Source organism: Poecile atricapillus, chromosome Z, assembly GCF_030490865.1.
Source record: "Poecile atricapillus isolate bPoeAtr1 chromosome Z, bPoeAtr1.hap1, whole genome shotgun sequence".
NCBI lineage: Eukaryota > Metazoa > Chordata > Aves > Passeriformes > Paridae > Poecile > Poecile atricapillus.
The window spans coordinates 36213867-36239935 of NC_081289.1; the positions used below are offsets into that span (position 1 = coordinate 36213867).

At 41.3% G+C, this 26069-nt stretch overlaps 1 protein-coding gene across 1 annotated transcript in view; it reads right to left on the reverse strand.

Annotated features, from left to right (window-relative positions):
• The window catches only part of LOC131573488 (protein O-mannosyl-transferase TMTC2), a 235992-nt gene extending 211214 nt beyond the window's left edge, over window positions 1-24778 (reverse strand). Inside the window, exon 1 of the mRNA XM_058827489.1 lies at window positions 24344-24778. Within this exon, the coding sequence (XP_058683472.1) occupies window positions 24344-24426 (83 nt within the window). The 5' untranslated portion in view covers window positions 24427-24778. The remainder of the gene's footprint in view (window positions 1-24343) is intronic.
• Between the last annotated feature and the right edge of the window lie 1291 nt (window positions 24779-26069).

Here is a 26069-nt window from a genome sequence, read left to right on the forward strand (position 1 = left end):
CAAAAAGATTAGTAAGAATCCTTGAATTTTACGTCATCCTCAACAACTGATCAGCCTTGTTCTAAAATATGAAACATTAGCAAAACTGCCAGCCCCATAACATAATCATTGCTTTACTTCCTTGGTGACAAAGGAAACTTCTAATGGAAAGAGATTTAAAGTACAGCATGCACATTCCTCTCCAGACTGCAGCCTTTTCCAATAGACTCTTGTAACAATACATCTGCTGACTATCCCTTCTAGAAGGGAACTGTAAGGCCAAATAGGTCATACACCATTTAAGAGCTTACAACCCCGCTCGATTAAAAGTACATTTCTCTGAAAACAGGGCTTCACCTCCTGATTCTTCTTCATACATGTTCAGGGAAGAAACTCCAAAGAGACTGAGAAAAAGCCCTTAAACAGAAGCAGAATTTGGTGAAAAGCAGAAACTAAGCAAATGCATCTATGACTTCTGCTTACACACATCTGTGCTGGGGAAAATCCCACCCTGAAGCACAGGCACAAAATAGGTGTTCTCCATCTGTGCGTTGGACTGATGCTGGTTTAAAGCTGACAGTGTGGTTAGCCTGTTGTCTTGATATGTAAAATAAATAAATGAATAAACAGATGCATTCTACAAAAGTCTGCACTTGCAAATATATTGTCAACTATTGACAGAAGTACTGCAATAATTAAGCAGACCTCTTCAGGCTTTGCACTGTCAGTAATATTGCTCAATACAGCAATCCAAAATTAAAACCACTAGAAAGAAAAACTGAGTAAATATCAAAACCAGAAAATACCTGGGAAAAAAAAACTGTACTGGCCTTAAAGCACCTGCCAGTAGGTCTGCCTGGATTACAGCCAGCAGCGCCAGCTACATCAATGCAAAAACACAGGTAAAACTGCCTAACCAAAAGCACTTTTGTGTCATTTGTTCCAGAGTAATTTTCAAAACTGTCAGTAAAAAAAAAAAAATTAAAAAAAAAAAAAAAGGAAGGAATTAACAGCTAGTTTTTCCACAGTAAAGAAGAAAATCTGAGGAAGGTGGAAATGCAACACAATTGAAAAACCTAGACAAACTCAATACATGCATCAGAACAAAAAATACAAAACAAAAACCAAAAACAACAAAGACCAAAACAAAACAAAGCAACAAAAAAAAAGAAACCTCAAAAGCTATGAAATATCAGGCTGGAACCAGAAAGTAAAGCTGTAGAGAAACTGCATTTTACAGAGCCTAAAAATAGTCTTCCCCATTGTACATTATCACCTCAAACAGGAGGAACATATGTGAATTTAAGACGTTTCAACATTTGTGTAATTCTTCTAGTAGCAAGAATGCCACAGACTGGAATTCCTGAAAATTGCCCTGCATAAGAGACTGTAAATCTGCAAGACCCAGAGATATCCACTGGACAGTAAAGTAAAGCTTGACTATGCTCAGTAAAGAACGGCTAAAGGAGGTTTTGACCTAAGTCCCCACCCAGCATTCACAGTGATTATGTGGCACACTAGGAGTTACACACAAAACATCACTTTTCAAAGCACAAACTACAGTCAATATGTGAGAAAAGCCCTCTTCAAAATCCAGGGGAAAATTAATTAAAACACTACATTTGTATTTCTTTCTTTCCTGCCACTTTTTCTGGATGAAAAAGGAAAAGGATAAAAGACAGACTACCCTTTCCAATACATAAATGCATATTTCTTGCTTTGAAAGAAAGAACGAACACAACAGACACATTAGGTGTTTTTTTAATTAGAAAGCCAGGAGGCACACAAAGGAACAAACAATCACAAAGGGCTCTGTTTCACTCTGGGTTTTTAAATGGTGATAGGATGGTATTCCTAACAGTTAGTACAAAAAGCACTTACGTACTAATTGTTCCAGGATGCACCAGCAGTTCAAGCACCCCTAAGCAGGTTCCCGTGCCCATGCCTGGGTTTTAGCTCTCAGCAGCCAGCAACAAGTGTGGCCCCTGAGGTCCCCAGACACACTGTGAGTAGGGACCTCGTGCTGCTGCTACTGCTTTCACACACAGCTCATCAGATACTCATCAGTACTGCCAGCAGCAGGACAAAGAGAATTACTTCAAGAGCAGACAGCCGACTTTGGAGCTGAACACCTTCAGACAGGAGTTTCTGATACCTTCACAGAAGGGTCATGAGCCTTCTGATACCTCACAGAAGGGTCAATGCCAAGCTTACACCAGCCACCTAGTATCAAATCCACAACCTAAACATTTTGAGAACAACAGAATCCAAGGGAGGAAGACACATGTTTAATCTCATGACATCGCAAGACTTTGCAAAAATTCGTTTCAATCTTGTACATGTACCATTCAGAAGTTACGCTGGGATTAATACGGCACAGAGGGGCTGAGGCCACAAGAGTTATTGAAAAGTCCAGTTCCTCAAAGAAGAGTGTCTGTAGATTGAAATAATAAGGCATAATCTTTGTGTCATCCCTGTATATTTCTAGACACTGAAAAAGTTACTATTAAACAAAGTGATGTGGAAGCTATAGAAAAGCCAATCTGCAATACCTTCACACTTGAAAAGGTCTCATGTACCAAATTCCAATGCTTAAACTATTGAATTTGCCTAGCAGAGTGGAACATTATGTCAGAATGAAAAGAGAAAGCAGATTGCACTAATAGAAGTTAAACCCAGATTAATTTAAAATTAGAAGATTAACTTTTTACCTGTAAGAAAACAAATTATTTTAACAGAAAATTATGTACATAAAGTAGAAGCAGTTAATCCAAGCAGTGTATGTTCAAATTGTCTATCAGTATTTATGGAATGATTTAATCACCTACCCTTCTCACTGCCAGCCTCCTCACACTGCAGATTATACATTAAGCCATTTCCAAAACAGTTCAGTGGGGATGCTTTCTAGAACAAGAACTGAATCAATGGCAGAGCACCCTTCCTGTGTATAGCTAGTTCACAAATGCATGCTGAAGCTAAAAATAAGAACAACAAAACTTTTAAGAGACATGTTTTCAGGGACAGTGAGACATTATCTAAAATAAGGGATGTGCATTCCACTGAGCCTCACAGACAATACCAAATACAACAGGACCAACTCGACAGCTCTGTATTTTTGATCTCTTGCTGCCTAGCACCCAGTCCTCACCAGATATCCACTGACAACACCTTCTGCACTGGTTAACAACAACAGACAGAAGGTCCCAATCAAATTTGAGCAAAACCTCATCTACCAACACCCACTTTTTCCCTCTAGCTGTCACAAGCAGGGATGCTATCACAGGGAACTGCTGACACCACATCACTACTCCACACCCCACCCATAGGGGCACCGGGGACAGGGCACATGCAGCTGGCATCACTGGGGGACAGGCAATGGGGAGAGACCTTGGAAATCAAATCAGGGACTTGATTTTGACCGTTCACTTGGCTGCAATAGGGCAATGGTACACAGGTTCAATGAGGATGATGCTGCTCTTAACTCCATCAGCTCAGCAGGGGTCAGGGCCAGGTTTCCAGTGTCCCTGCAGCTTTGCTGAAGCCAGAGGAATCAAAGGGAAGCTCCGACAGCTGCTGCAGGATTATCCGAGCAAAGGAGGCAGGGGAGGACAAGCCAAAGGCTTTCCGTGAGGCAGACACACCAGTTCTGCAGCAAACCCTCTTGGAAACCAGCACATCCTTGGGTCTACTAATACTCCCAATATAAATGGGGTCCTGACCCCAACAAGGGGAAGACTCACAGATCTGCCCTGCTGGCAAAGGTGTCCTAGGGAGTGTACTGCAGCTCATGAGCAAAACTGGTGAGTAGAACACACTTTACATTAAACACAATGGTTTCCCATTATTTTTATATTTTATGATCTCATAGTGCTCAAGAACTTCACATAATATAGAAGAGACATAATTACCTATATTCACCAATATATTCAACCCTGACACTCATTCTTGACCAAACAGTTATAAAAGTGAGAGGCAGCAGGTTACATGAATTATAAGAATCAATAAAAATATCAGGTTTTGAGATGAAAATAATGACACTTAAAAAATCCAACCCATCAATGACGATGCTTTTCATCAAGACAAGTACAAGCTCCAAGCAGGTTTCTCCTTTGCCCATAGAAGGTATGATGTAAGAGTGAGGTAGGAAGGAATAAGTGAACACAGACAAAGCAAGTGACAAAAATTAAAAAAAAATACATTAAAAAAACAAACACAACATCACAAAACCAGGAGACAGAAAAAATCTAATATTGACTTGTGAGAAGATTAGTTGAGCTTATATCACTTTCACAGTTCATGGTCTATGATGATACCAAATTGCTTTTATTCCCAACATCTTTTTCTGATAGCGTTTGGGTCTTGTTTGATATTGAAAACAAGCTTTCCCTAAAGATAAAAAAATGAGAACAAAAAACCAACACACAGAGGAAAGTAATGTTAAAACAATTAAAAAGGAAAAATTTGTAAAATACTACTGAAAAATATGCATAGAATTATTTACCTAGAGAAAGCTATAGGCTGGTCTTTGTTAGAGATGCAAATTTTATTCAGTTAATCAACGGATGAGTGCAACTTCAAATATAACAGTCTGAAGGCTCACATCACCACCTCAGGCAAATTCACAGATTAGCTGGTGGCACTGCTGATGATTCCAACCAAAGTAAATATTTATTAGCATTAACCACTGCATTTGGATTCTATGATTTAAGAAATATACCTACCTTCAGGAAATACTGAATCCCTTTTATCCTAGACATAGTTACACTGAAAAAGGAAAACTGAATTTTCCAAAAGCTTTCTGAAACATGAAGGGAAAGTTATGAGTGTATAATTGAAATACATTACAAAAAAAACAGTTGCAATCCTTTATTAAACACAATTAATTTTAATTGTAATAGTCAATCCTTTAATTATGGTTGATGAAGAACACTGCACACAATTTGCTTCCCCCACAACAATGCTCCAGATAGAGATTTTCATTATCTCATCAATACCCACAGCATGAAGTAATCAGAAATAAAACATGAGCAAAATCTCTGAGATTTTTTATGTTCTTGAAAAAATAAGACAGTCATATCAATTTTCAGTTTATATAAGCAATCCTACTAAGTAAAATCAAAAATAGGCAGGAGTAGATATTAAGTATGTTGGTTTGGGGTGGGGGTTTTTATTGCAGAATAGGGGCCTGAATAACAAGGTTTTAGGGCTGGGACAACTTCCGATTTCTATAGTCTCTCAAATAGCTAGGGCACAACTCTAGAAGGATCAGACTGCTTCAGAAATCATGTTATGATAATAAATTAGAAATCATGTAGTTTATACTTTTGAACCATCCATACTGCAGATAAGCCATTTATTGACTAATCCTGGTCTCTGTCTCAGTTATCTGGCTACATCTGCCCTGAAGATAGAGCTACAACTCCAGCACATCCCAGAAATACACTCAGATTAACACTGAAGCACACAAACAATGCTGTTTCAGCTCAAACTCTGAGTATATTTAGATCTTGGAGGAACTCAAAGAGTACGCTCTGTCCATATGTCACCCTGTATGGTTTCCTGCTTTTAGCCCTTTTTTAGGTTGGACAGAGATTGCAGTTGTTCCCCATATTTACAGAGTCTCCAAAACTCCAACTTAATCACCTTGAATATAGAATATTATTGCCACATGAACTTCAGACAGTTCATCAAATCAAGTGATAAAATCATTATGAAAAGCACTAGCATTCCTGAATGCTCACTATAGATAATTTTTTAAACTTCTACATATAATAGGTCTTGTTACTGCCTTCTGAATTTTGCCATTATCTACCTACCACTTGAATTGTTTTCATAGCATTACCTTGACCATCAGCTTTGGTGGGAGCAGCACTTCCAAGGTGCAAGAAAAGTTTCTCTGAAGTTGCTACTGGCTTGCCTGTGCAAGCATGCTGCTCCCACACCACGTGCAGACCAGTTCTGCCACTAAGTACAAAGCCAATCTCACCGCGCACGGAATACAGACGCATTATAAGAAATGCTGTATCAGCTAAAGGTGAACAGAGGCCACGGACATTAGCTCTTCTAAAGCATTCCTTCTACCTAAGAAAATGGCATATTAAAAAAAATGGCAACAACATGAAAATATCGGTATTTTCTTCCTGGTTTAAGATGAGAGAGGGAGATATACAAACAAGTTAATGGGGATGGGGATACTATCGCTATTCTATTTTTCATGGTAAATTGATAGGTCTAATTATATAATGCATTCTAGAAAGATTATGCCAGCATTAAACATCAGGCTGTATATATAGGGAACTACAATAAAATTTATACAGCTTCACTCATTGCTCTTGAGAGCATCTACTAAACATTTCAGTAAAACTGCACATTGAGCTTTTCTCTAAATACATCAGTTGTGGCTACATTTCCAGTTTCAGACCACAAATCTTGGAAGCCTGGGAGTATAATGTGTCTTTAAAAATAATTTCTTCTTTAATGTAAAAATTAAGTTGTCCTTTGTCCTTGAAGCTAAGACATGGTAGGAAAGAAGATAAGTCCAAAAAGAGAGAAAAAAGCCTATCTACCTGGAATTAAAGATGTGTGTCTACTATAACAATAACCTAAGCAATCAGGGGAAATAATATTTGTTTAATTCATAACATTTAAACTTATAATGGGGTAATAAACGAATGCCACATGCTGTGCAGTACCATATTTGACACTCACAGTCAGTTCTCATGTTGAGAGGGACTTGAAAACTTCTTCAGTATAAAGTATTCAAAGCAAAAGGCATAGGGCCACTTTTCAAGGGTTTTCCATAGCTTTATATCGGCTATTTCTTCATACACATAGCCCTAAAAATAGCCTTGTCTCTGACGATAGTTCAGCTTGGACTTCCATCCAAACCACTATTGCCAAGAGGAGGTTAAAGCTTCGCGCTTCATTAGCCACACAGCAGCCTTGGCAAGGGCCAGCTCAAAGCAGCAGTGCTCTGCACCATCACCGTCTGTCCCAAACTAGGAATTAGTGCAAGGAAAGCCAAACAAGGCAGTCACAAAAATGTAGCTTCTGTAGCAATCTAGCTTTTGCACAGCATCAGCTAAGCCTTTGTCTTCAGGCACATTGTTTTATCCATTTTCCTTTCCCAAACAATTTATCTCATTTTTAGGTCCTATTGTGTCTTTCTTCTTGAATGGGCCTAAATCTATTAAGTAAGTCATTGCTCATTTCTCCTTCTTTGGTTCCAGCATCTGTTTTCCGTATATGCCTTAATTGCTTTCTATTGTAAGAAGGAGAGGAGAAAACCACCCAGGGAGACAGAGAACAGGTTAGAAGAGCAAGATGAAAAGCCAAGAAAGGCAGGAGTGAAATCCCCAGAGACCTCTCTGAACAGGCTTCCCTGGTACCCTCTGACCAGATTATCTGCACTGATTACTTACCCTACTAACAGGCATCCCTTCAGACCTGCTGACCATGCTGATGGTGTGATCGATCTTAGGTTTGCTCCCATCAAGCAAACGAGCTTAAGCAGTTTGACCCAGCCTGGCTTCCTGCAACAGGAACAGCTGAGATTGCCAAAGCCTAGGGATAATGTCTCTCAGCAAATGCAGCAGCATTCAGACTCTGAGAGCAATTCCTCTCACAGCTTGTGTACTGAGCTTGGATCTTTTGCACCTCACACACCTAAGAGCCAACTAGCTCTGTATATCATTTCACCTTTCTCTTGTTATGTCACCTGCCTTGACCTTTCCTTTAGCCAGACCTCCCCTATTTGGCACCATAATGTTTAGATGGCTCTTGTACCTGCAAACACTACTCAGTCTCTGAGACACAGGACCACTATGCATACACTGCCTCTTTTCCATGCATTGCTCTTCTCAAACCTTTCAGTCCAAAACTCCTTGGGGCAGAAAATCCCTTCTCAAGAGCTCCTGAAAGCACCCTAAGGTATTGCTCCCTACACAGTTGGATAACGCAACTGAAATGAATGAAATTGCATCAGAATCTCATCAGACCAAAACAAAAATGTTTTAAACCTTGGGAGGAAAAAAAAAATCAACAAAGACTGAGTAGGAAGTACAGAAGTACTTGGTGCAGTCATCTGTGCACAAAACAGCCAAAAAGCTTGGTACAAGCACCAAACCTTCTACCGCCTTGCTGCTTTACTTTGCCTTCTGGCCCACTACACCAAGTCTCCCCTCTCTACTCCCCAACAACATCTGGATTGCATAGTCAACAGGACAATGCAGCTGGGATGTCCTTCTCCATTCTCCAAACACGTAGGTACTATTAGTCTCCAGCCTGGGGAAGAAGGCAAGGTTCTACACCTACCTGAGAGGAGAGAGGGAGAGCAAAGACAGAAAGAAACTCTACAGCCTGAATCTACAGCTCCTCACCTAGGAGGTCATATTCCTCCTGTCACTGGAATTCAAAGCACATGGAGAAAAACAGCCTGAGCATGCCAAAATGAGGTCACTCAGAACAATGAACGGTAACTATTATTTTCTTAAGACCTCAACATTTCTCTCTTTATGCAAGTTCATTGTACAACAGAGCGGGTTGAGTTTAAATGAGAATTAGACTGCAACTCTTTAGTATGCCCCAGGTAAAACAAGTGAGAGCGCACAAAGGGCACCTGATAACATTATCTGCACATGCACTATTGTGTAACTGTTTCCATAGGCACAAAGGACTGTCAAACTGCCATAAGACTTCATGCTAATTGCTTTGTGTGTGTTATGAAATGTAAATTAGGACTACCTCAAAAACCCGGAAAATTGCACTTATCTAAATCTCACAGGATTATAAGAGGGCAGTCATTCAATAATATTTCTCACCAAGAAATGTGAAACTAGGCTCTGCAAAGATGCTTTGCACAAAGAGAGACAGATCTGTTAGTGTATATAACAGTTGTTTAGCTGCACATGCAGCTCCAAATCAAATTTGCAAACTGGTGAAACATCTGGAGGGGAGAGCCTCAGATGGTGAGAACCACCACAATTATGATAATACAACGTTTCTTTACCATGTGTGATGTAAAATTAAGCAGTTAATATACATGATGATTAAAAGAGTTGACACAATTGCCAAATGTTGCATGACTCCTATGACTGAAAGGACAAAGTGCGGGGAGCTGCCCTGTAATTTCTAATTTACCTTCCCTCTCCCAAAAGAAAGTCTCCTGCTACTAAGTTTTTCTGAATAATGAAACATAATAATGATACTTACATGTATTTGTGCCAAAAAATATAAAATAAAAACACATTACAAGCACATCCCATAAACATTTTCACTGCTTCATTATTTAGGACGAACCAAGCATTTTATGAATTGTAGTTATTTATGATGTTTTATATACTGCCTTCGTTTATGCACAAAATGGTCCCCTACTTCCTCACTGTGGCTCTTCATCATTCAGCAGCAAGACTGAAGGTCAGACTTCAAACTATGTCGCAAGGGTCTTATTCTCATATCCTTGCAGGCCCTCCATCCTGCAAACACTCAGCCATGTGTTTAACTTTATGTATGCAAGCAGTCTCACTGAACTCATTCATGAAATTCTAGCCTTATTTAAATTGCCACAGGTTTTACCATTGATTCCATTTAGACCCAGATTTCATCTAATGGGACTATTTACATCTGAAAAGCTGAACACATGTCCAAGTGTTTGTAAAACTGAAGTCTCAACAGCAAAGCCAAGGCATACTCTGCCATTCTCTCTCTTACTAGTACATCAGACCTACAAAATTATTTCCTTTCCTTTGATTTTAACTAAGCTAGGACAAAATAAACATACCGCTAAAGCATATCCATCCCTCTTTTTGAATATTACTAAGCAGGTTATCCTCTCCAATCAGCAGGAAACAGTTAATGCATAATAGTCTATGCACAAACACTGACTTTGCTTAGCAGAAGAGTTCACTTGTTCATTTGTACTTCAAAAAAGAATAAATTTTACGCAGCTACAAGAATAGCACATTAGTAAGGTGTAGTCTTCTTTCTTTAATTAGAACAGCAGCAATATTCAACCAATCTAAATTGAATTCAATTACATCAAAGCTTACTCAGTTTCTGAAGCAATACCTGAAACATAATCTCTGCATTTGCTTCCTCATTTAGTTTTATTTTAAAACATGGATAGTGTAAGCTGACCTAAGGAGCTAACTTCAAACCTTCAGCAGAAAAAAAGAAGGAAACCCAAATATTGCAAAGTCAGAAGAGATCCTTCACTGCAGAAAGTAAAAATTATGCAGTTCCTGATGCAATTCAGAACAATGACTAAAGAAATAAGGACCCTCTAAACACAAAACAAACAACTTTCTTTTTCTGATTACCATACTGCTTACTATATTTATAAGCTCAGAAACTCCCAAGGGCTTAAGTGGAAAATTTAATCACTCTGTTGGAAAAGTCACTGATTGCAGGGCCCATCCCTTTACCTTATCCATGATCTGTGCTGCTGGTGCAGATGTAAGATAGCATGCAAGTACAGATGGGATGAAAAATTGTATTTCACTCTGCGTATATATATATACAGTTAGACGTGCAATTAAATATGCATATTAAATGCAACCATCCTGTTATGAAAACGGTTCTTTTGCATTTTACAACACAAAATACATCACAACAAGAAGTCTTCCTTGAGCACTTATTCTACAAGTGTGCTCACTTACTCTTGGCAAAGGACTAACTGGTAAAATTTCAGATTCATTCTTAGAATTATCACAGTATCACATTATCACCTCTTCTTTAACAGGAGCATTCTTTGCTAGTTCACACATTTTATATAGGATTTCAGTCCAAGAAAAATGAGGATGGAAAACAAATACTCTCCACTAATACAGCAGCATATAAAGTACAACATTGTGTATTTCCATACTCTACACACAGATGTTTCCCCACAATTTCTTATCTTGAAAGAAGTATGCAAAATAAAGTGCTCTCAGTGCCCTTGTTCAAGCCAAAACCTTCAGCCAGCACACCCACCACTATGTCACACAAAGAAGGGATGTCCTTAGATCCTTGACTACAGTAAGATCCAGTGCAATTTGTATTTTGAAGCAGAATTGTTCCAGTTAGACTAGACAAGCAAGAATAAATTATTTCAGTCACACTTATCACTGAAAATTCACATCCACATCACTTAGATTTTTCCTTAAATATTTACAGAAAGACTGAGGCACAGACATGGATGCTAAATGTAAAAAGCAAGCAGGAATACAGAGCCTGTGTGAAACTAAGTCACACAAGCTTCTCACTCTGGCCTGAGAAAGCATAAGGTAAAATCCAAACAATCTTCGCAGGTGTTGTTTAGGATCCTTGTTGTTTATTTGTAAGAAACAGTCACGGGGTGGTGTTCCACTTAACCAGTGATGGTGGATGTGTTGTTTTAATGACCAATGAGAGTTTTACCTCTCGGACCTTCTCGAACATGTCTATAAATGAAGAACTGGAATAATAAAACTCTTGCTCTCTTGCACAATACAGCTAAGAGAGTCAGTGTTGTGCTTCTCACTGTTCCTAATATAGTGCGGCACACAGGCATTAATAAAATAGCTTTTTATTTCTGGAATCTTTCCCATACTTAAATTTACCTGTGTCTTAGTTCTTTATTTTTACGCTTTAGAGTCATTTTACTTATTCAGAAAACAGTACCCTAAAATTCGGATTCAGTAGTAAGAAACTGAGGTTTAAATCTTTTTGCTGTAAAATAAACTGTGCTTTTTCACATCATTAAAAATTAGTGAGCATAGTGTGAACACAAACAGAAACCCTCTGCCCATAGTAAGCTACAACACAGAGAACCTCAACAAAATCTACAAATTTCAGTCTGCAAGATGTTCAGAACAAGCCAAGCACTGAGCCAAATTGGTAGATGTAAATATCACACACAGGACATGTTTCTGGAAACTGTGCCTAACAGGGTGGTACCTTGCTCCAAGCTACTGCATCAGAGCCTTTCAAGACACTTATAGAACTCATCACCATGGTACCTGCAAATCTGTACTACTCAAATTTCCTGTTTTGAGAAGCCTTCTTTTCCAACACTATCATCAAGCAGCATCAAGATCTAGAGTTGCAAAGAGCAGCAAACCTTTTTCCCTGCAAAACTAGTTTATTTCTGTACACATCAAGCCAACAGCTCAGAATTACAATAGGGTTAACAATTATCTTAGTGATACATGGAAAAAAACGCTACAGATATTCCTATACAGTCAGTATTTTCATAATTTTTCAAGAGTAAAATACCAAATATTAATAATTATTAGCATGGTAAGCTAGCAGACTAGGTATATGGCACAGAAATAGGTGAAAGGAGATATTCCTTAAGGCCTTTCTTTGTGAGATTCTTTCCTCCCCTCACTATACACTTGTCCAGCCCCTAAATGAGGTGACCCTCAATTGTCCTCAGACAGGATTGTTCATTTTGATTGAAAACAAAACACTTAGGAAAAAAATGGAAGAGCTGACTGTCCCCTAGAGGTGAAGAGTTTCCTGAAAATTCTGACAGGTTTACTGTAGTTTCCTGAAAAATCTTACACATTTACTGATATTAACATATAAACATCACCTTTTTCATTAAAATCCTATTTCTTTTGTCATGCGCTACGAGCAGGCTCTAAATTCCAGAAGACCAACAGGCTTCCTTGCTCACTGGACATCCAATCCTTCCTTTTGCTCTTAACCCTTTATCAGTCCGGCATGAAACTACAGTTACTCAACTCCATCAGAGTAATCCCAGGTTCTGCTAAGAACACATACAAACCTACTCATTCAACATTAAACAAAACTGACTTAGTGAGACTTTCACAGAATTTCAACTTTCGGGAGGGACCTCTGGAGGTCATCTAATCTAAGACACACCCCAGTCCATCCAAATAAAGCAGGTTTACCGGGAGCAGGTTGCACAGGATTGTGTCCAGGTGGGTTTTGATTATGCCCAGAGAAGGAGACTCTCCACAAGTCCTCTCGTCTTTTAATTAAAGCAAGTACAGTGCTACAGCAAAACACACTCCAGAGAAACCAAAACTGCTCTGCCTAAGCAGCATCTAGAGCCCTCACAGTTCTTGGGGAAAGGGGAAGTATATAAAACAAGTTCCTTCCTTTAAGCCCAAATTGTCATTTCAAAATAGCCAGATACCCTTATGAAGGCTTGAGCCACATGGAACCACCCAGCACAACAGACCATCAAAGATGTTGCCACTAGTTTGCTGTCATAATGAGCAGAACAGGGTGGAAGAAACAAAGCAGTAAGAGATGTAGTGACTTGCAGCATCACTCAGGGTCCATCCTGACACACAGCCCCAGACACATACAGATGGAGCAGGCACCCATCTGAGGCTCAACCTGCCAGCCATACTCCATAAGGCACATCACCACAACCATCTCCATAGCAGGAGCTGCTTTCAACAGCCAGGCAGAGCAAGAACGTGCCAGGCAGAGCAGGAACGTGCCTGGCAGCAAACAGCAGCACAGACAGAACTCCAGGAGATCCAGCCTGGGCTTTGCTTTTTTACCATGAGCGCAACAACCAAGGAATTCTGTGGCCTTTCCCTGTCCTTAAGGGAACATTTCATCTTCTGGATAAAAGTATATTTTGAGAACTCTCCAGAAGCGCGATGTTTATTAAAGAGAAATACTAACATTTTTAACAAGCCAAGTGATTTACATGCAAGAGATGAGTAATGTACTGTGGAATGGAATAGAACATATAAGTACATCTTTTAACAAAAATAGAAAATTTATTAAAGTACACTGGTGTTACAAAGAAGCTATAAAGAACTGTTCTACAAAATAAGAGCTGCTAGACAAAAATGCCATTTGATTAAATTTTTTCATTATGCTCTTAGTACTTATTCTTCCAGCAGGCCTTATTTATACAGCCATGCAGCATTTAAATTATTTTTTTGGCACTGGAACCTTAATTCAGATCAAAGTGATTTAAAAAGCCTAAATTTTCTTCTCCTTTAATTATAAAAATGTAAGACATCAGAAGTTTAATTACAAATAATTGGTTAAAAAAAGGAAACCCTTTTTCTCCAGCTAATATTGAATTTGCCGGAGGATTCCTCTTTTCTAAAAAAAAAACGAAACAAACAAAACAACAAAACGACCCTCACAGAAAAAATGACCTTTAAAAGTTTCCTCAAGTACAACTGAAACTGTTCAAAGAAAATGAAACACATACACTGAAAATTCTTGGAATTTATTGCAAGGAAATTCTTGTTAAAATTCAAGATTTTGCAGTATGGAAACAGATAGGAGCATACCATACCTAGAAGTATCTTCCCACGAACAGTGTTTCTTTTGGCAAGGGAGCTGGAAGGAGGCCTGGAAAGCCGAAGAAAGGATAGCAGAATGGGAGCAACCTTGCTAGAGACTCATGAACCAAACTTCCAAATCAGAAATCATTTCAGAGAGATGATTCTCCAACTAAATGATTCACCAACTCATTTATTTCAGAGAGATGATTCTCCAAGATGATTCACCAACAAATACTGACACCAAAAAGGTCAGATGGGCCAATACAGAGAGGTTTAATCCAGGATATAAATATCATTTTAGTGGTATCTAGAGTGCCAATATAAAACACACAAAATTAGGCTTGTTAAGACCCTGCCTCAAATGTGAGTCTAATTTCTTCATCTTCTTATTAAAATATTAAAACAAACAATACTGTTGCCACACTAGGCAGTAATATCAAATAAATACAGTATCAAATACAAAAGAAATATGACAGCACCTTCACTGTCACATAACTGTTGGAAATGAGAGGATAAAATAAGGCACGCACATAGTGTTGCTTCTATTTTTTTTTTTTTAAGAAAAAAAACCCTATTTTTAAAAAGCATATGAAATATGAAAAAAAGAGTATCGAGCAGAAGGTTCATAACCTACAGAACAACAGCTGCAAGTTCCACCCACAGAGTCACACTGGACACAATACAGACTCCTTCTACTCCAGTAAGGGAAATCCACAGTGTTACTTGGAAATGGGGAACTAAGGAAAGTTACCCTAATGGCAAGAACTGCAGGCATCTCATCTAAATTTCCAACTGGACCTAATCCTCTTCTCAAAGTCGTCCAATACAAGTCCCCTCAAACAAAGGAGCCAGCCAAACATAACTGATTCTGACCCAGGAAAGTTGACAGGCTGTGAAATGAAACCAAGAATATTTTGGTTTCCAATGTTTCCAAAGTGCTACAATATCACAAAGACTAAAAACACCAACAGGATCAGTCTGCAGAGGAGAAATTACTAAACAGCTTATAAAGGCACAGGCATTGGGTGCTTCAAAAGGAAGATTTTAAAGTGTATTATTTAATGTGATGCTTTGCACATTGGGCAGCAAGAGCCTCCCATGTCTTTTCAAATGTCCACCACTGAAAACACACTCTGAAAACAATATCAAACTATACACATACACAAAGGACTTTGAGAAACCAAAGTTAAAGTCACAGAAGTGGCAGACTTTTGAAACTAATTCCCACTTCAAGATTTCACATGAGAGACCTGAGACAAATCAGTTAGTTACAAAAAAAAAATAATTATCCTCGATTAAGAATTCCAGTTCTCCCCAGTCTGCCTCCAAGATGTTGGTTACTACTTTATAATCCAATGAATTGCATGTTTCAATGCAAAGTGCCTACTAAGAGCCTGTCTGGTGTATAGGCATTAATATAGTAAAGAACTTGAACTCCATGACTCACAACCTCACTTACAGCAGGTTGAACCCTAAGCATGATACAAAACACCTCTGGGAAACACCCTGAGGTAAAATGCAGGCACAGGAATTACCACAACATTCATGGTTCCAAAACCAGCCACACACTGAATATTTACAATTTAAATGACAATGGGACAGACCTCTGCTGCCTACCTTCTAGAAGCAACCTCAACACATCCAATCTCTTCTACACACAAGCTGATTTCCTCCTGAAGTCATTCATCTCCTGTTGGAATCTAGAAGAAGACATACCAAGGGGCTCTTTGATAAAAGCAAACAGTTTCATGCTGGTTGGCTGGATTTCAAGGCTTGGTTTTAATCACAATATTCCACAATAAAGGCCTTAGCAGACCCCTATCTACAGACAGATTTTTATTTTCCTTAATTCTAAATATCCTTATAATTAACAACATCCAGTGATTCAGGAGTTTTTCCTCCTCCCTGCTAAGTAATTATGTTACCTTAAAACTGCTCCAAACATCAACTTTAGGAAACTATTTTCAGTGGAATTGTATTTCTTAATGCTTTATTCATACACTGGAACTCCATGCTGGCTCTTTTAGTACCAAAGAAAATAAACATTACCAACTTCAATAGTTGCTGAGAAAACATAAAACCTATTTCAAAAATCATCAACTGAGAAATATTCCTGCACAGAAATTGCAAGAATGGAGGCTGGATGCTGCAAAGGCACTCCTGATGCATCATGACACTGGAAGCCCACACACTTAGCCAGGCACCACCTCCTAAATAAAAGTACCTGATTCACAGAGAGCCATACAACTTTGAACTACATTCCCTTGTATCTGAGGGACAGAAAAACCTTAGACAAGCAGTTAACTGAAGTTACACTTAGAGCAGGCAGCCAAGCAATTGGAAACACTATGTACAAAAATGAAATGTGATCTCCAAGCTGGGGCTGCAGATAAGCACTTGTGGTGTATCTTTTAGTTAGGTATTTGAAAGTGTTCAGAGACTGGTTTCCCACCTAAGCACTGGGGACAGGTCATTCTACCACAATGATGTGGAAGGCACACACTGGAGTCTGGTTCCTGGGCCCAGCTTCCAATTATTCATTGCTATATGTAAAAAGCCGCAGAGGTGAGAACACTGGACAGAGATCTAGGAAGGGCATTGGCTGCTGTTGAGTGGGTTTGTTTCCATGACAATTTTGGTCACTAAACAGTGACCCTGTTTCAAGAGTTCAAATCCTTTTTTAGGATTTAAGTACGCAAATTACCAAGCTACATGAAAATAGCATCCAGGCACTGGCAGCAACTTCACAGCAATAGTTCTGCTACCAATTACTGTGTTGTTCCCCTGTACGCAAATTGGACTAACTGAATAAAACATGTTAGAGCTAAAAATCTTACAATCCTCTCATTAGCAAAACAGCCTAGAGTAACACTAAATTCAGAAACACCCATCCTGGACACAGGATGCTAAATTCAGAAAAACCTGCCCTCCCTTGAAACCCAGGTCAGAGGTCAGGGCAGGGCTTTTGGGGTTTAGTGACGGTGAATAGTAAGGGATTCCATAGACCAGTCCAGTCATGTAGAAACAATGGTTTGTACCATCATATAGAAAATCCACGCTCAATAATCTGTCAGTCTCTGGCTTCCCAGGCCAGCTGGGACTGGGAATGCTGCTGAGGCCAATGTGCTTAAATCCTGGAGAGAAGGAAATGATCTGAGGCAGTCAACAGTGACCCCCATGAATATATTAAGGGGCCTTTGTAGCAGACTAATAGCAGACCTGTCCAGCTCTCTGCTGGAAGAAAGATGCCATAAAAGGCACGGTCTCAAATTTTAGCATACAACAGAATTCTGCTATTTAATATAATGGTAGTATATACACCCACAGTGTTTTTACAGATTACACTGATTCTTAACAGTTTTTGGAAGCATCAATATGTGCCACTTGAATAACCCACTGGACAAAAAATAAATAAATAAAAATTAAGATATAAAAGACAAAAAAAATCTTATGCTGAAACCATAATATTTCCAATAAAACAAGAAGTAATTAAATAGATGAAGAAGAAAAGGAAATAATGGAAATGAAGATAGTAAACAAGTACTATTTACCTCCAACTGAAACCTGCCACTATTCTTGAAAAATTTCCTCATGAAGCCACTAGGACAATGAAGGCTAACAGTAATTCACAGTGTCCTAGGGAACACAAGGATTAGTATTCAAGGAAGCCACTTTTACTTTTTCTCCCTCTCAAAGCTTAATGAGGCCAGGAATGGCCAGTGAAGCATCACCGATGAACCTTCCCCAGTTACAGAGGCAGGGTCACAAAATCTTATCAGCTTCAAACAGTTTGATTTATCAATTTTCTTTTTCCTTGAAGTAAAACAGAGATTGATAGATTACTTGAGCCTTGGCTGCTGCCCCAATGATCCAGCTTGTTCCTTGTTTCACAATCAGCTGTCATACACAAACAGCAGCAACCCTGTGCTAGCCTGAAGCACCATCTGAAGACAGAGCCAAGTGCCTATCACTGCCTTTGGAGATGTCTGCCATAAACCATTCACAGGTCCACAAAATATTTCAGCTGTTCTGAAGTAACAAACTGAGCAGTAGTGTTGACATGTTAAGTAATATTTAGGATGCCATTCCAAAGAAACACTTTCCTCTGACTCTTCGAGTTTCATTCACCTACAGGCTAGCTTTTGGGGGAAAATGGTTTAGTACGGAGCTCTGCAGAGGGTGAAACTGGGAAACAAATTGCAAAATTTATACCCTCCTACTAGGGAGAGACTGCCTGCACAAAAAAATCACACATCTTAAGTCTGGATGACCATCCTGAGACAGGATAAGAACCTGATCTAGTACACATGAAATGAAATCCTACTGCCATCCTGACTTAAACAACCTGCCCACAGAGCAAGTTCCCACTCTAAAGGATTATAAAGGAGAATTCATATGATCAGTCATCTCAAGTCGGAAAGCAGAAGGAGTCAAAGGTTGCCAAGCCTTAAGGCAAACAACAGACTTACACAATCAAGAGACAAAAATTCCAAAATTTATTTTAAAACTTTCAGCAGAAGGTTCAGGCCTCCAGATTACATGCTTCCTCCTCTCAAACAACCATTTCAGACAAAAATTTGGGTTAAAAGAACAGAAAAGGAAATGGGCATTTTAAAAAAGTTTCTTTTCCAAAAAAACAGTTATCCCAAAATCTGAGTACAGCCTATAAAATATTTAGACATACATTTTATTTTTAAAAATATAACATAAAACACTGGCCCGAAGAACAGATTCACCTTTACATAAGAAACAGTAACATTAAGCATCTCTGCCTTCAGATTTCGTCTGTTTCTTCAGCTTTGTTTTTGGAGCAATTCTCACCACAGGTTGCCAGCAGTCTTGCATCAGTTTCAGCATCAAATATTCAAATATAAAGAAACTCCATAAACAAACAGCAAAGTCTGATTCAGTCAACTTCACAAAAAAAAAAAAAAAAAAGCCAAAAAAAAAAAAACCAAAAACAAAAACCTCACAGCAAACAACAAGGGAAGGGCAAACTTCCAGATGAGGGAAGCAAAGGAGCTCTAATTCATCACTCTTGCAGCTATCAGATGGTTAACAAATTGAGATGAGATACTTCTGAGCCTTTCAGCGACTTTCGCTCTGGCAAACTTAAAGGATTCAGAAGTGCAGCTGGAATACATATGGGAGATGTTGGAGAAAGTTGATCATTCAAATTTGTAACTCCATTGTGTGCTGGAAGAACTTCCTGCAGATGAGGCGCATCCCGTCAGTGACTCAGAGAGACTCTCTGTCTGCTAACAGGCATGAATTTATTCTCTGAACCAGCTACCAGAAGTGACATGCTTTATGTTAGTGTTACATATGCAACAAGAATCTTAAAATAAAGCCAGTGGGGACATAATTTCTTTTTTGCTTTCTAAAATCCCTATATTACAGCATCTCAAATGGAAAAAGAAAACCAACAAACAAAACAAACCACCCACCAATATCTTGATGAAACTACGATTTCACATTTGGATCAAAGTGTTTCATTCAACGTATTTTTTTATGCAGAAACCATTTTTAAATCAAAAGCCAAATACACATTTAGGTTATGTTCAGCATTTAAAAAATAACTGGTATTAACAGAATATTATTGTGCCGGGTTCATCCCATTAGAAAATCAGTTACCGGTTCACTTGGTTAATACTCAGCTACAACACAAACTCAACTACAAACCTTTACTACACAGCCTAACTTACTTAAGCATCTTCTCCAAGATACCCTTACTGCTTTATAAATATGTAAAACCTCCTGTTTTGTATAAAAATTATGGTGGTTTGAAATTAGCATGCAGAAGGTGGAACAGAGGGGACAAAGGGAAAACACTATAGAGAAAGCACACAAGTCCCTGTTTCCCCATCACCAACCTCACTCCTGGAATTCAGAAGATTTACCTATCAACTGGAGCTACTAAAAGCTACTGGAGAGGTGTACTTGGAGCTGAAAAGTTGAGAAGACAACAAAAAGGGGCCATAAAAATCACAAACGTAAATTAATAATCAAATATATGCACACAACAAGGAGACAGATGGCAAGTAATTTTCCCCAGTGCACTTACACTTGTTCTTCTAGTGCACGTATTTGGGTCACTTGCTAGATTAAATCTCATGTGGCAGACCCAACAGAAGTACTGTCAAATGTGTATGGGCTCGGCCTCTTTTAAAATGATGCAAGTCTGACACTACAGGGTGAAAACATTTAACAGGATTTTTTCAGCGCAGTCTGGAATGTTGCCCAGGGACTTCAAAACAGGGCTGATGGATATTTCTACCATCAGCAAGGCTGCCCCATTCAGGCCTGCTAAATAAAATGCAGTATAACCTAGAGAAAGTTGGTCTGTGCTACCAAATTTCATGGAAGAAATACAGACAAATCTGTATACATTTTCCAGAACACCAATTTTGACAATGTGTCACTGAGACAATACATCACTCAAGGTAAAAGCTTCCTACCATACTGTCCCTAAATTATGCCTTTCATCTGAGATTTAAAAGAAAGGACCACCTCAATAGATGAGTTGATTTTGCCCTGTTCACTGTAGCAATGCATGACCTTGGATAGGCAGAGCACTAAATCTTCCCACCCCAGCTACAAACTGACAGCCACCTGTCTTAGTCAGCAGAGGTCACATGAAGGATGACAGCGTCAGTGTAAGGCACCTGCAGGTCAAATTGTCAGGTGGGCAGGCAAAAATAGTCATGCCTATGTGTAAGCCTAATTGCAGCAATGGGCCTCCCTCCTGTAATACTGTTAGATACTAGCATGAAACACTAAATGTGTGTGCAGAGATTAGTCCCCCCCTTAATCTGGCAAGAAGCTGGACGTAACACGGTGCAACGAGCAAGATCTTAAACACATCTGCAGGAATGGAAATTGCATTTCTTTCTACCCTGTTACCAGTTTCAAGATGATTTTGCTTAACAATAAATCAACCTTTATTAACAAGCAATGTGAGCTACTGTGGCATTAAATATTTTTCCCCCTCTATCTTCATTCATTTCTTGTTTTGGGTTACTACATGCCACATTCAGTTTCAAATAAATACGGAAAAAGAGGGGGAAAATACATCTATTTGCTCCTAGCTGAACAAGAAGGTTTTGAGCTGGGGAGGTCAAACTCTCAGTAATAATCTACACACATAAGTAGGAAATATCACAGCTGTCTGTAAGAATTACAGTGGCAGGGACAAGGGAGGCAAAAGCATGTGTTTTCTAGGTCTACATCTACAGAACAAAAAAAAAAAAATCCAACAACACTGGCTCTTGTGTTTAGAAACTGACAAGTGACACTTTCATTCAAAGTAATCAATAAATTAACTGCTCAAAATATCAGGATTGCACTGATGATGTGGAATATATCTGCTTAGCCTGAAAGAAATTAGTTTAGGCAGACTAATGACTAAAAGAACACGTACATTTCCTCAGGCTTAAAATTCATGCTATTTCAGCTAAAGTGGGTGAAGGGTGGGGAATAAAATATTGAATCCTTTGATACAGAGTCAAAGCCCAGACTACAAGCAAGTTTGTTATATCACTGTCCATACAGTCTTTAGTTTGGTGCCTTGCTGCTGCTAAAATATTACATCTTACCCCTGGAAAATTGATTTTGCTATAAGTTTTATGGTACCACTTAATCTTGCCCAACCTACATAAAAAAATACAGAAAGCAATTACAGACACCCTTTATGTGTTAAGTTTGATCACTATATTAAAAAGAGAACAGTGTGATGTAACTTCAATATAATAGCAAAGGAAGTAGAAAAAAAAAACATGGCAATATGCTGCCCTCCTGAAACAAGACATTGCTGGTTCCCAGCTTAAATGCAGTTAAAGTTCAAGTTAGTAGCATGATCCATCTCGTACATGGAGGGCTGTGTCCTGCAGCTCCAGCATCGACCTCCTTTTCTACTGTTACATTTTAAGCTGGCTCCTGCAGGGCAGCAAGACTCTGTGATTACAGCTGAAAGAATACTTTGGGTCTGAGAGCCTGCCTCTTTGAATAGATAACCCTTTCAAGCTCAACAGTTACTAGCACGAAACAGCCCTCTTTCTGCCTTGTCCCTTCCAGTGCTGCAACTGAAAAACATCCTAATTAGATGACCCCACATACAGATATGCCATTAGCTCACTTTCAGAACACTCTAGCCAATGCCTAAATCTTAGCTACAATGATGACAAGTACTTTAATTAGTTAGGAGGTAAACACATAAACAAAGCAGTCTTTTAGAGCACCTTTTAAACAGTGTGGGATTACTACTAGCAAAATCACTGTGTGATTATCTTTTCCGCACTTTCAGAGATGACACTCAAATACTACTTTTTTTCCAACTGCATTAAAACACACTCAGGCAAGATCAAGAGTAACTTTGACCTCCACATCAACAGCGCCAGAAAGTACTTCATACTGCTTTCCATGCCTAGTCCATTTGAACTGGTCTGCAGGACAGGCTTTTAAGCTTGTGCTTAAACAAGCCAGTTTTGCCCAAACACTGCAATATATGCTATGTAGGGTTATGTAAATATTCCACAACTCTTGCAGTTCTTAACTATAATAAGCGGGTTTAAGCATCACGGTATCAAAATATTCACTACTTCCTATTGATCCAACTCAGACCTGACATTTCAGGGCAACAGCAGACTTTTCTCTTTTATTGTTTATGAATGAAGCTTCAAAACTCTAAAATAGGTTTAAGAAAAATCACTGTAGGAAACTGGAAGACTCACAGAAACCTAAAACCACTTAATTGCTCACAAGGCTTCAACTACATGTAAATGACCTGGAGGGCTGAAGCCTGAATTGCCACATTCTGCAGCCAACTGTTCCTAGCCAGAGACCCATACCAGGACTAACACTTGGCATTTGCTTCCAGTATAATAGGTTTAATAGTAGCAAGCCTTGAAAACAGGGGGGAGTATTCTGGAAGCGGTGACAGATCTTAAACACGGCAGGTGCACTGTAATACTGCTTAAGGGAGAAAAATTCCAAGTTTAGTAACTAATTATTGCAGGACAGGCAGGTTATTTTTCCAAGGCAAATGCCTAATCAAACACACATCTGACCCTTTCGCATCCCCATCAGCGCCCCGGGAAGTTCAACTCATCCAGCAAACATCCTCCTGATCAGGCACATCCCTCATCCCACCTCGCCGTGTTTCCTCGCGTTTCTTCCTCTCGCACCAAAGGCTCCAAGGCACCAACCCTGCCCGACAGCCGCTCAGGGAGTTCGCTGGCACCGCGAACCCGAGTCGCGCCGTAAGACCCTCCGCTCACACACGCTCCCAGGGGCACTCCTCGCTCCCTCCCGCACAGCAGCCCCGCACGCGTGGCCAGCTGCCGGCTCCCGCAGCATTCCAGCCGCGCCGCCGGGACGGGACGGGACGGGCCCGCCGGAGCCCCTCACCCAAACACCCCCGGGGCAGACGGCCTCTGGCCACAGAGGAGAGAGGCTGATGAAACGCTGTCAAAGTCAATCCCGGCTCACTTTTTGGATGGCTTAATTCCAATGGAGCATGAATCACCCCAGGACGGTTAATAAGTTTAGCCAGGCGTGCTGCTCTCCCTAATAATACATTATAATTATGCATCTGTTTTATATGCCATCAGATTAAGCCACCGGAAAAGGCACAAATCGGAATTTCCCCCGACTAAGAGCAGCAGCTTTCCGCAGCTCCGGCGGGCAGGTACGGCCAGGAGACGAGCAGGTGGGCAGCCCAAACCAGCCCAGCGTCGCTCTCGGCCGGCGGGGCTCCGCTCCCCGCGGCCGCCCAGCGCAGCCCGGCAGCGACGGCAACTTCCCGCGGGCGCTCGGTCCCGGCGGAGCGGGGGGACGGGACGGCAGGCGGCCGAGCGCCCCGCTGACACCGCGCACGAGGGACCAGCCCAGGACACGCCAACTTGGCACGGCGGGTCCCCTCCCGCTGTGTGGACCTGGAGAGAACCGAGTCCGATCTATCAGAGCCCCGGGAGCGAAGGGTGCCGCCACGGCCACCCGGAGCTCCGCAGCCACCGGGACCCTCCGGCGTCGCCCCGGGCACCAGGAGCGGGGCGGCCGAAGCTCCGCTCTTGACAGGTGAGCAACCCCCGCCCGCCCAGCCCCGCCGCTGCCCGCCCTACCTGTCATCGTAGCAGAAGTCGGCGCTCAGGGTGTTGAGGTACAGGGCGAGCCCCAGGGCGCTGCTCAACAACTCCGCGATCATCTCTCCGCCTGCCACCGCCGCTGCCGCTCTCGCACCGGAGCAGCCCCCTGCCCTGCCCGACCTCCCGCGCCAGCCCCGCCGCGCCTGCCCCTCGTGCTCCCCGGCACCGCGGGGCGCCGCTCCGCGCTCCGCCGGCGGCCACAGCCTGACGGCGTCCCCGCGCTCCGCCGCTCCTACCCCATGGCAGCGGAGCGATCGGCGGCGAGAGCGTAGCTGGGCTCAGCGGAGCGGGGCTCAGCGGAGCGAGGCACGCCTCCGACTCCCGCCTTCCTCCCGCGGCGCCCCGGCGCTACCGCAGCTCCGTTCCCGGCCCGCGCCCCCCTCGCTGCCGAGCCGGGCGCTGCCGCCGAGGCTCTGGGAGCGCCCGCGTGGGGCGCCCCGGGCTCCCACCGCGCCTGCGCGCGGGCCCGCCCCGCGCCGCCCCTCCGCGCCCGCCCCGCGCCCCGCCCCGCCCCGCGCGCCGGCGGCTGAGGCGGCCCCGCGCCCGTTCCGGCACCGGCGGCACGGGCTGGGCCGTGGGTTCGCAGTGACCCGCTGCCAGCTGGGCACTGTCATGGCTTGTTTTCCTTCCCATTTTCTCCTTTTCCCATTTTTCTATTCCATTCTTTTTTCTCTTCGGCTTCTCCCTTTCTTTTCCCTTTTTCTCTGTTCCTCTTTTCTTCCTTTTCCCGTCTTTATTTTCCTTGTTTTCCTGTTCCCCTTTTTCCCCCGTTTTTTTTAATTTTTATTCGGCCCTGCCTGAATAGGTCCGATCAGTAGGAAAGAGAAGGGCCGTACCTATATTGGAGATGGGATGCCAGGGGGCTCCACGCTTGCCCACAGCCTGCTGTTTCAGTGTGAACATCCATAGGGAGCTCTTAGCTTTGCTTACAGTTAAGCAAAATCACTGGAACTTGGCAGAGAGGGTCGGAAACAAACACACCCCAAGGCAAGGAGTGCTGCAAGCTGGTGCTCCCTCAGGACAGCCCCACAACTGCTGCCCACCAGAGGAGAGGAGGGGTGGGTATAGCCAGAGGTGTGCGCTTTGAGTAGAACAGGTAAATAGACTGGAAAGGAAAGACAGCTGTGGAAAATAAGGCACTGAAACCGTCCTCCAGAATTCATGGGATATAGAGGCATGAAGTTATGGAAAGGATTTTGGTCCATCAAGCTGATTATTTCTTTTTTATAGAGAGTTTTTTAAAACGTTGCCTCCTTTCCCTGCTAGCCAGCCCTTTTATGTAACTGTTTCCTCATGATTTCCATCAAGTGGCACATCGTGCTGTCCCAGAAGAATGGGAGACTGTTCATCAAGCTGTGTCTAATAAATTGGGGAGCTTTTAACAAGTTTTCTTCCTCTCCTATGTGATTTTTTTGATGCTGTTCTTTGCAACCTCGAAATATACGAAGTGCATTAACACCTCTTTTCAAGCAATGCTTAAAGTGCTCCTGGGAAGTCTGCCCTAAGAATCGCAAACATCTCAGCTGCTTCTATTTAGATTCAGGGAGTGTGTTATCACCAGCAGTGTCAGTAATTGCAGACATGGGGGGAGGGTGGCATTTTTTTTCAGAATATTAAAGCTTTGAGGGGCCTTATTGAACCCATTAGCAGATTGCATTGATCTGGCATTAAACTTTTCAGCCTGAAGCACTGAACATAGTAA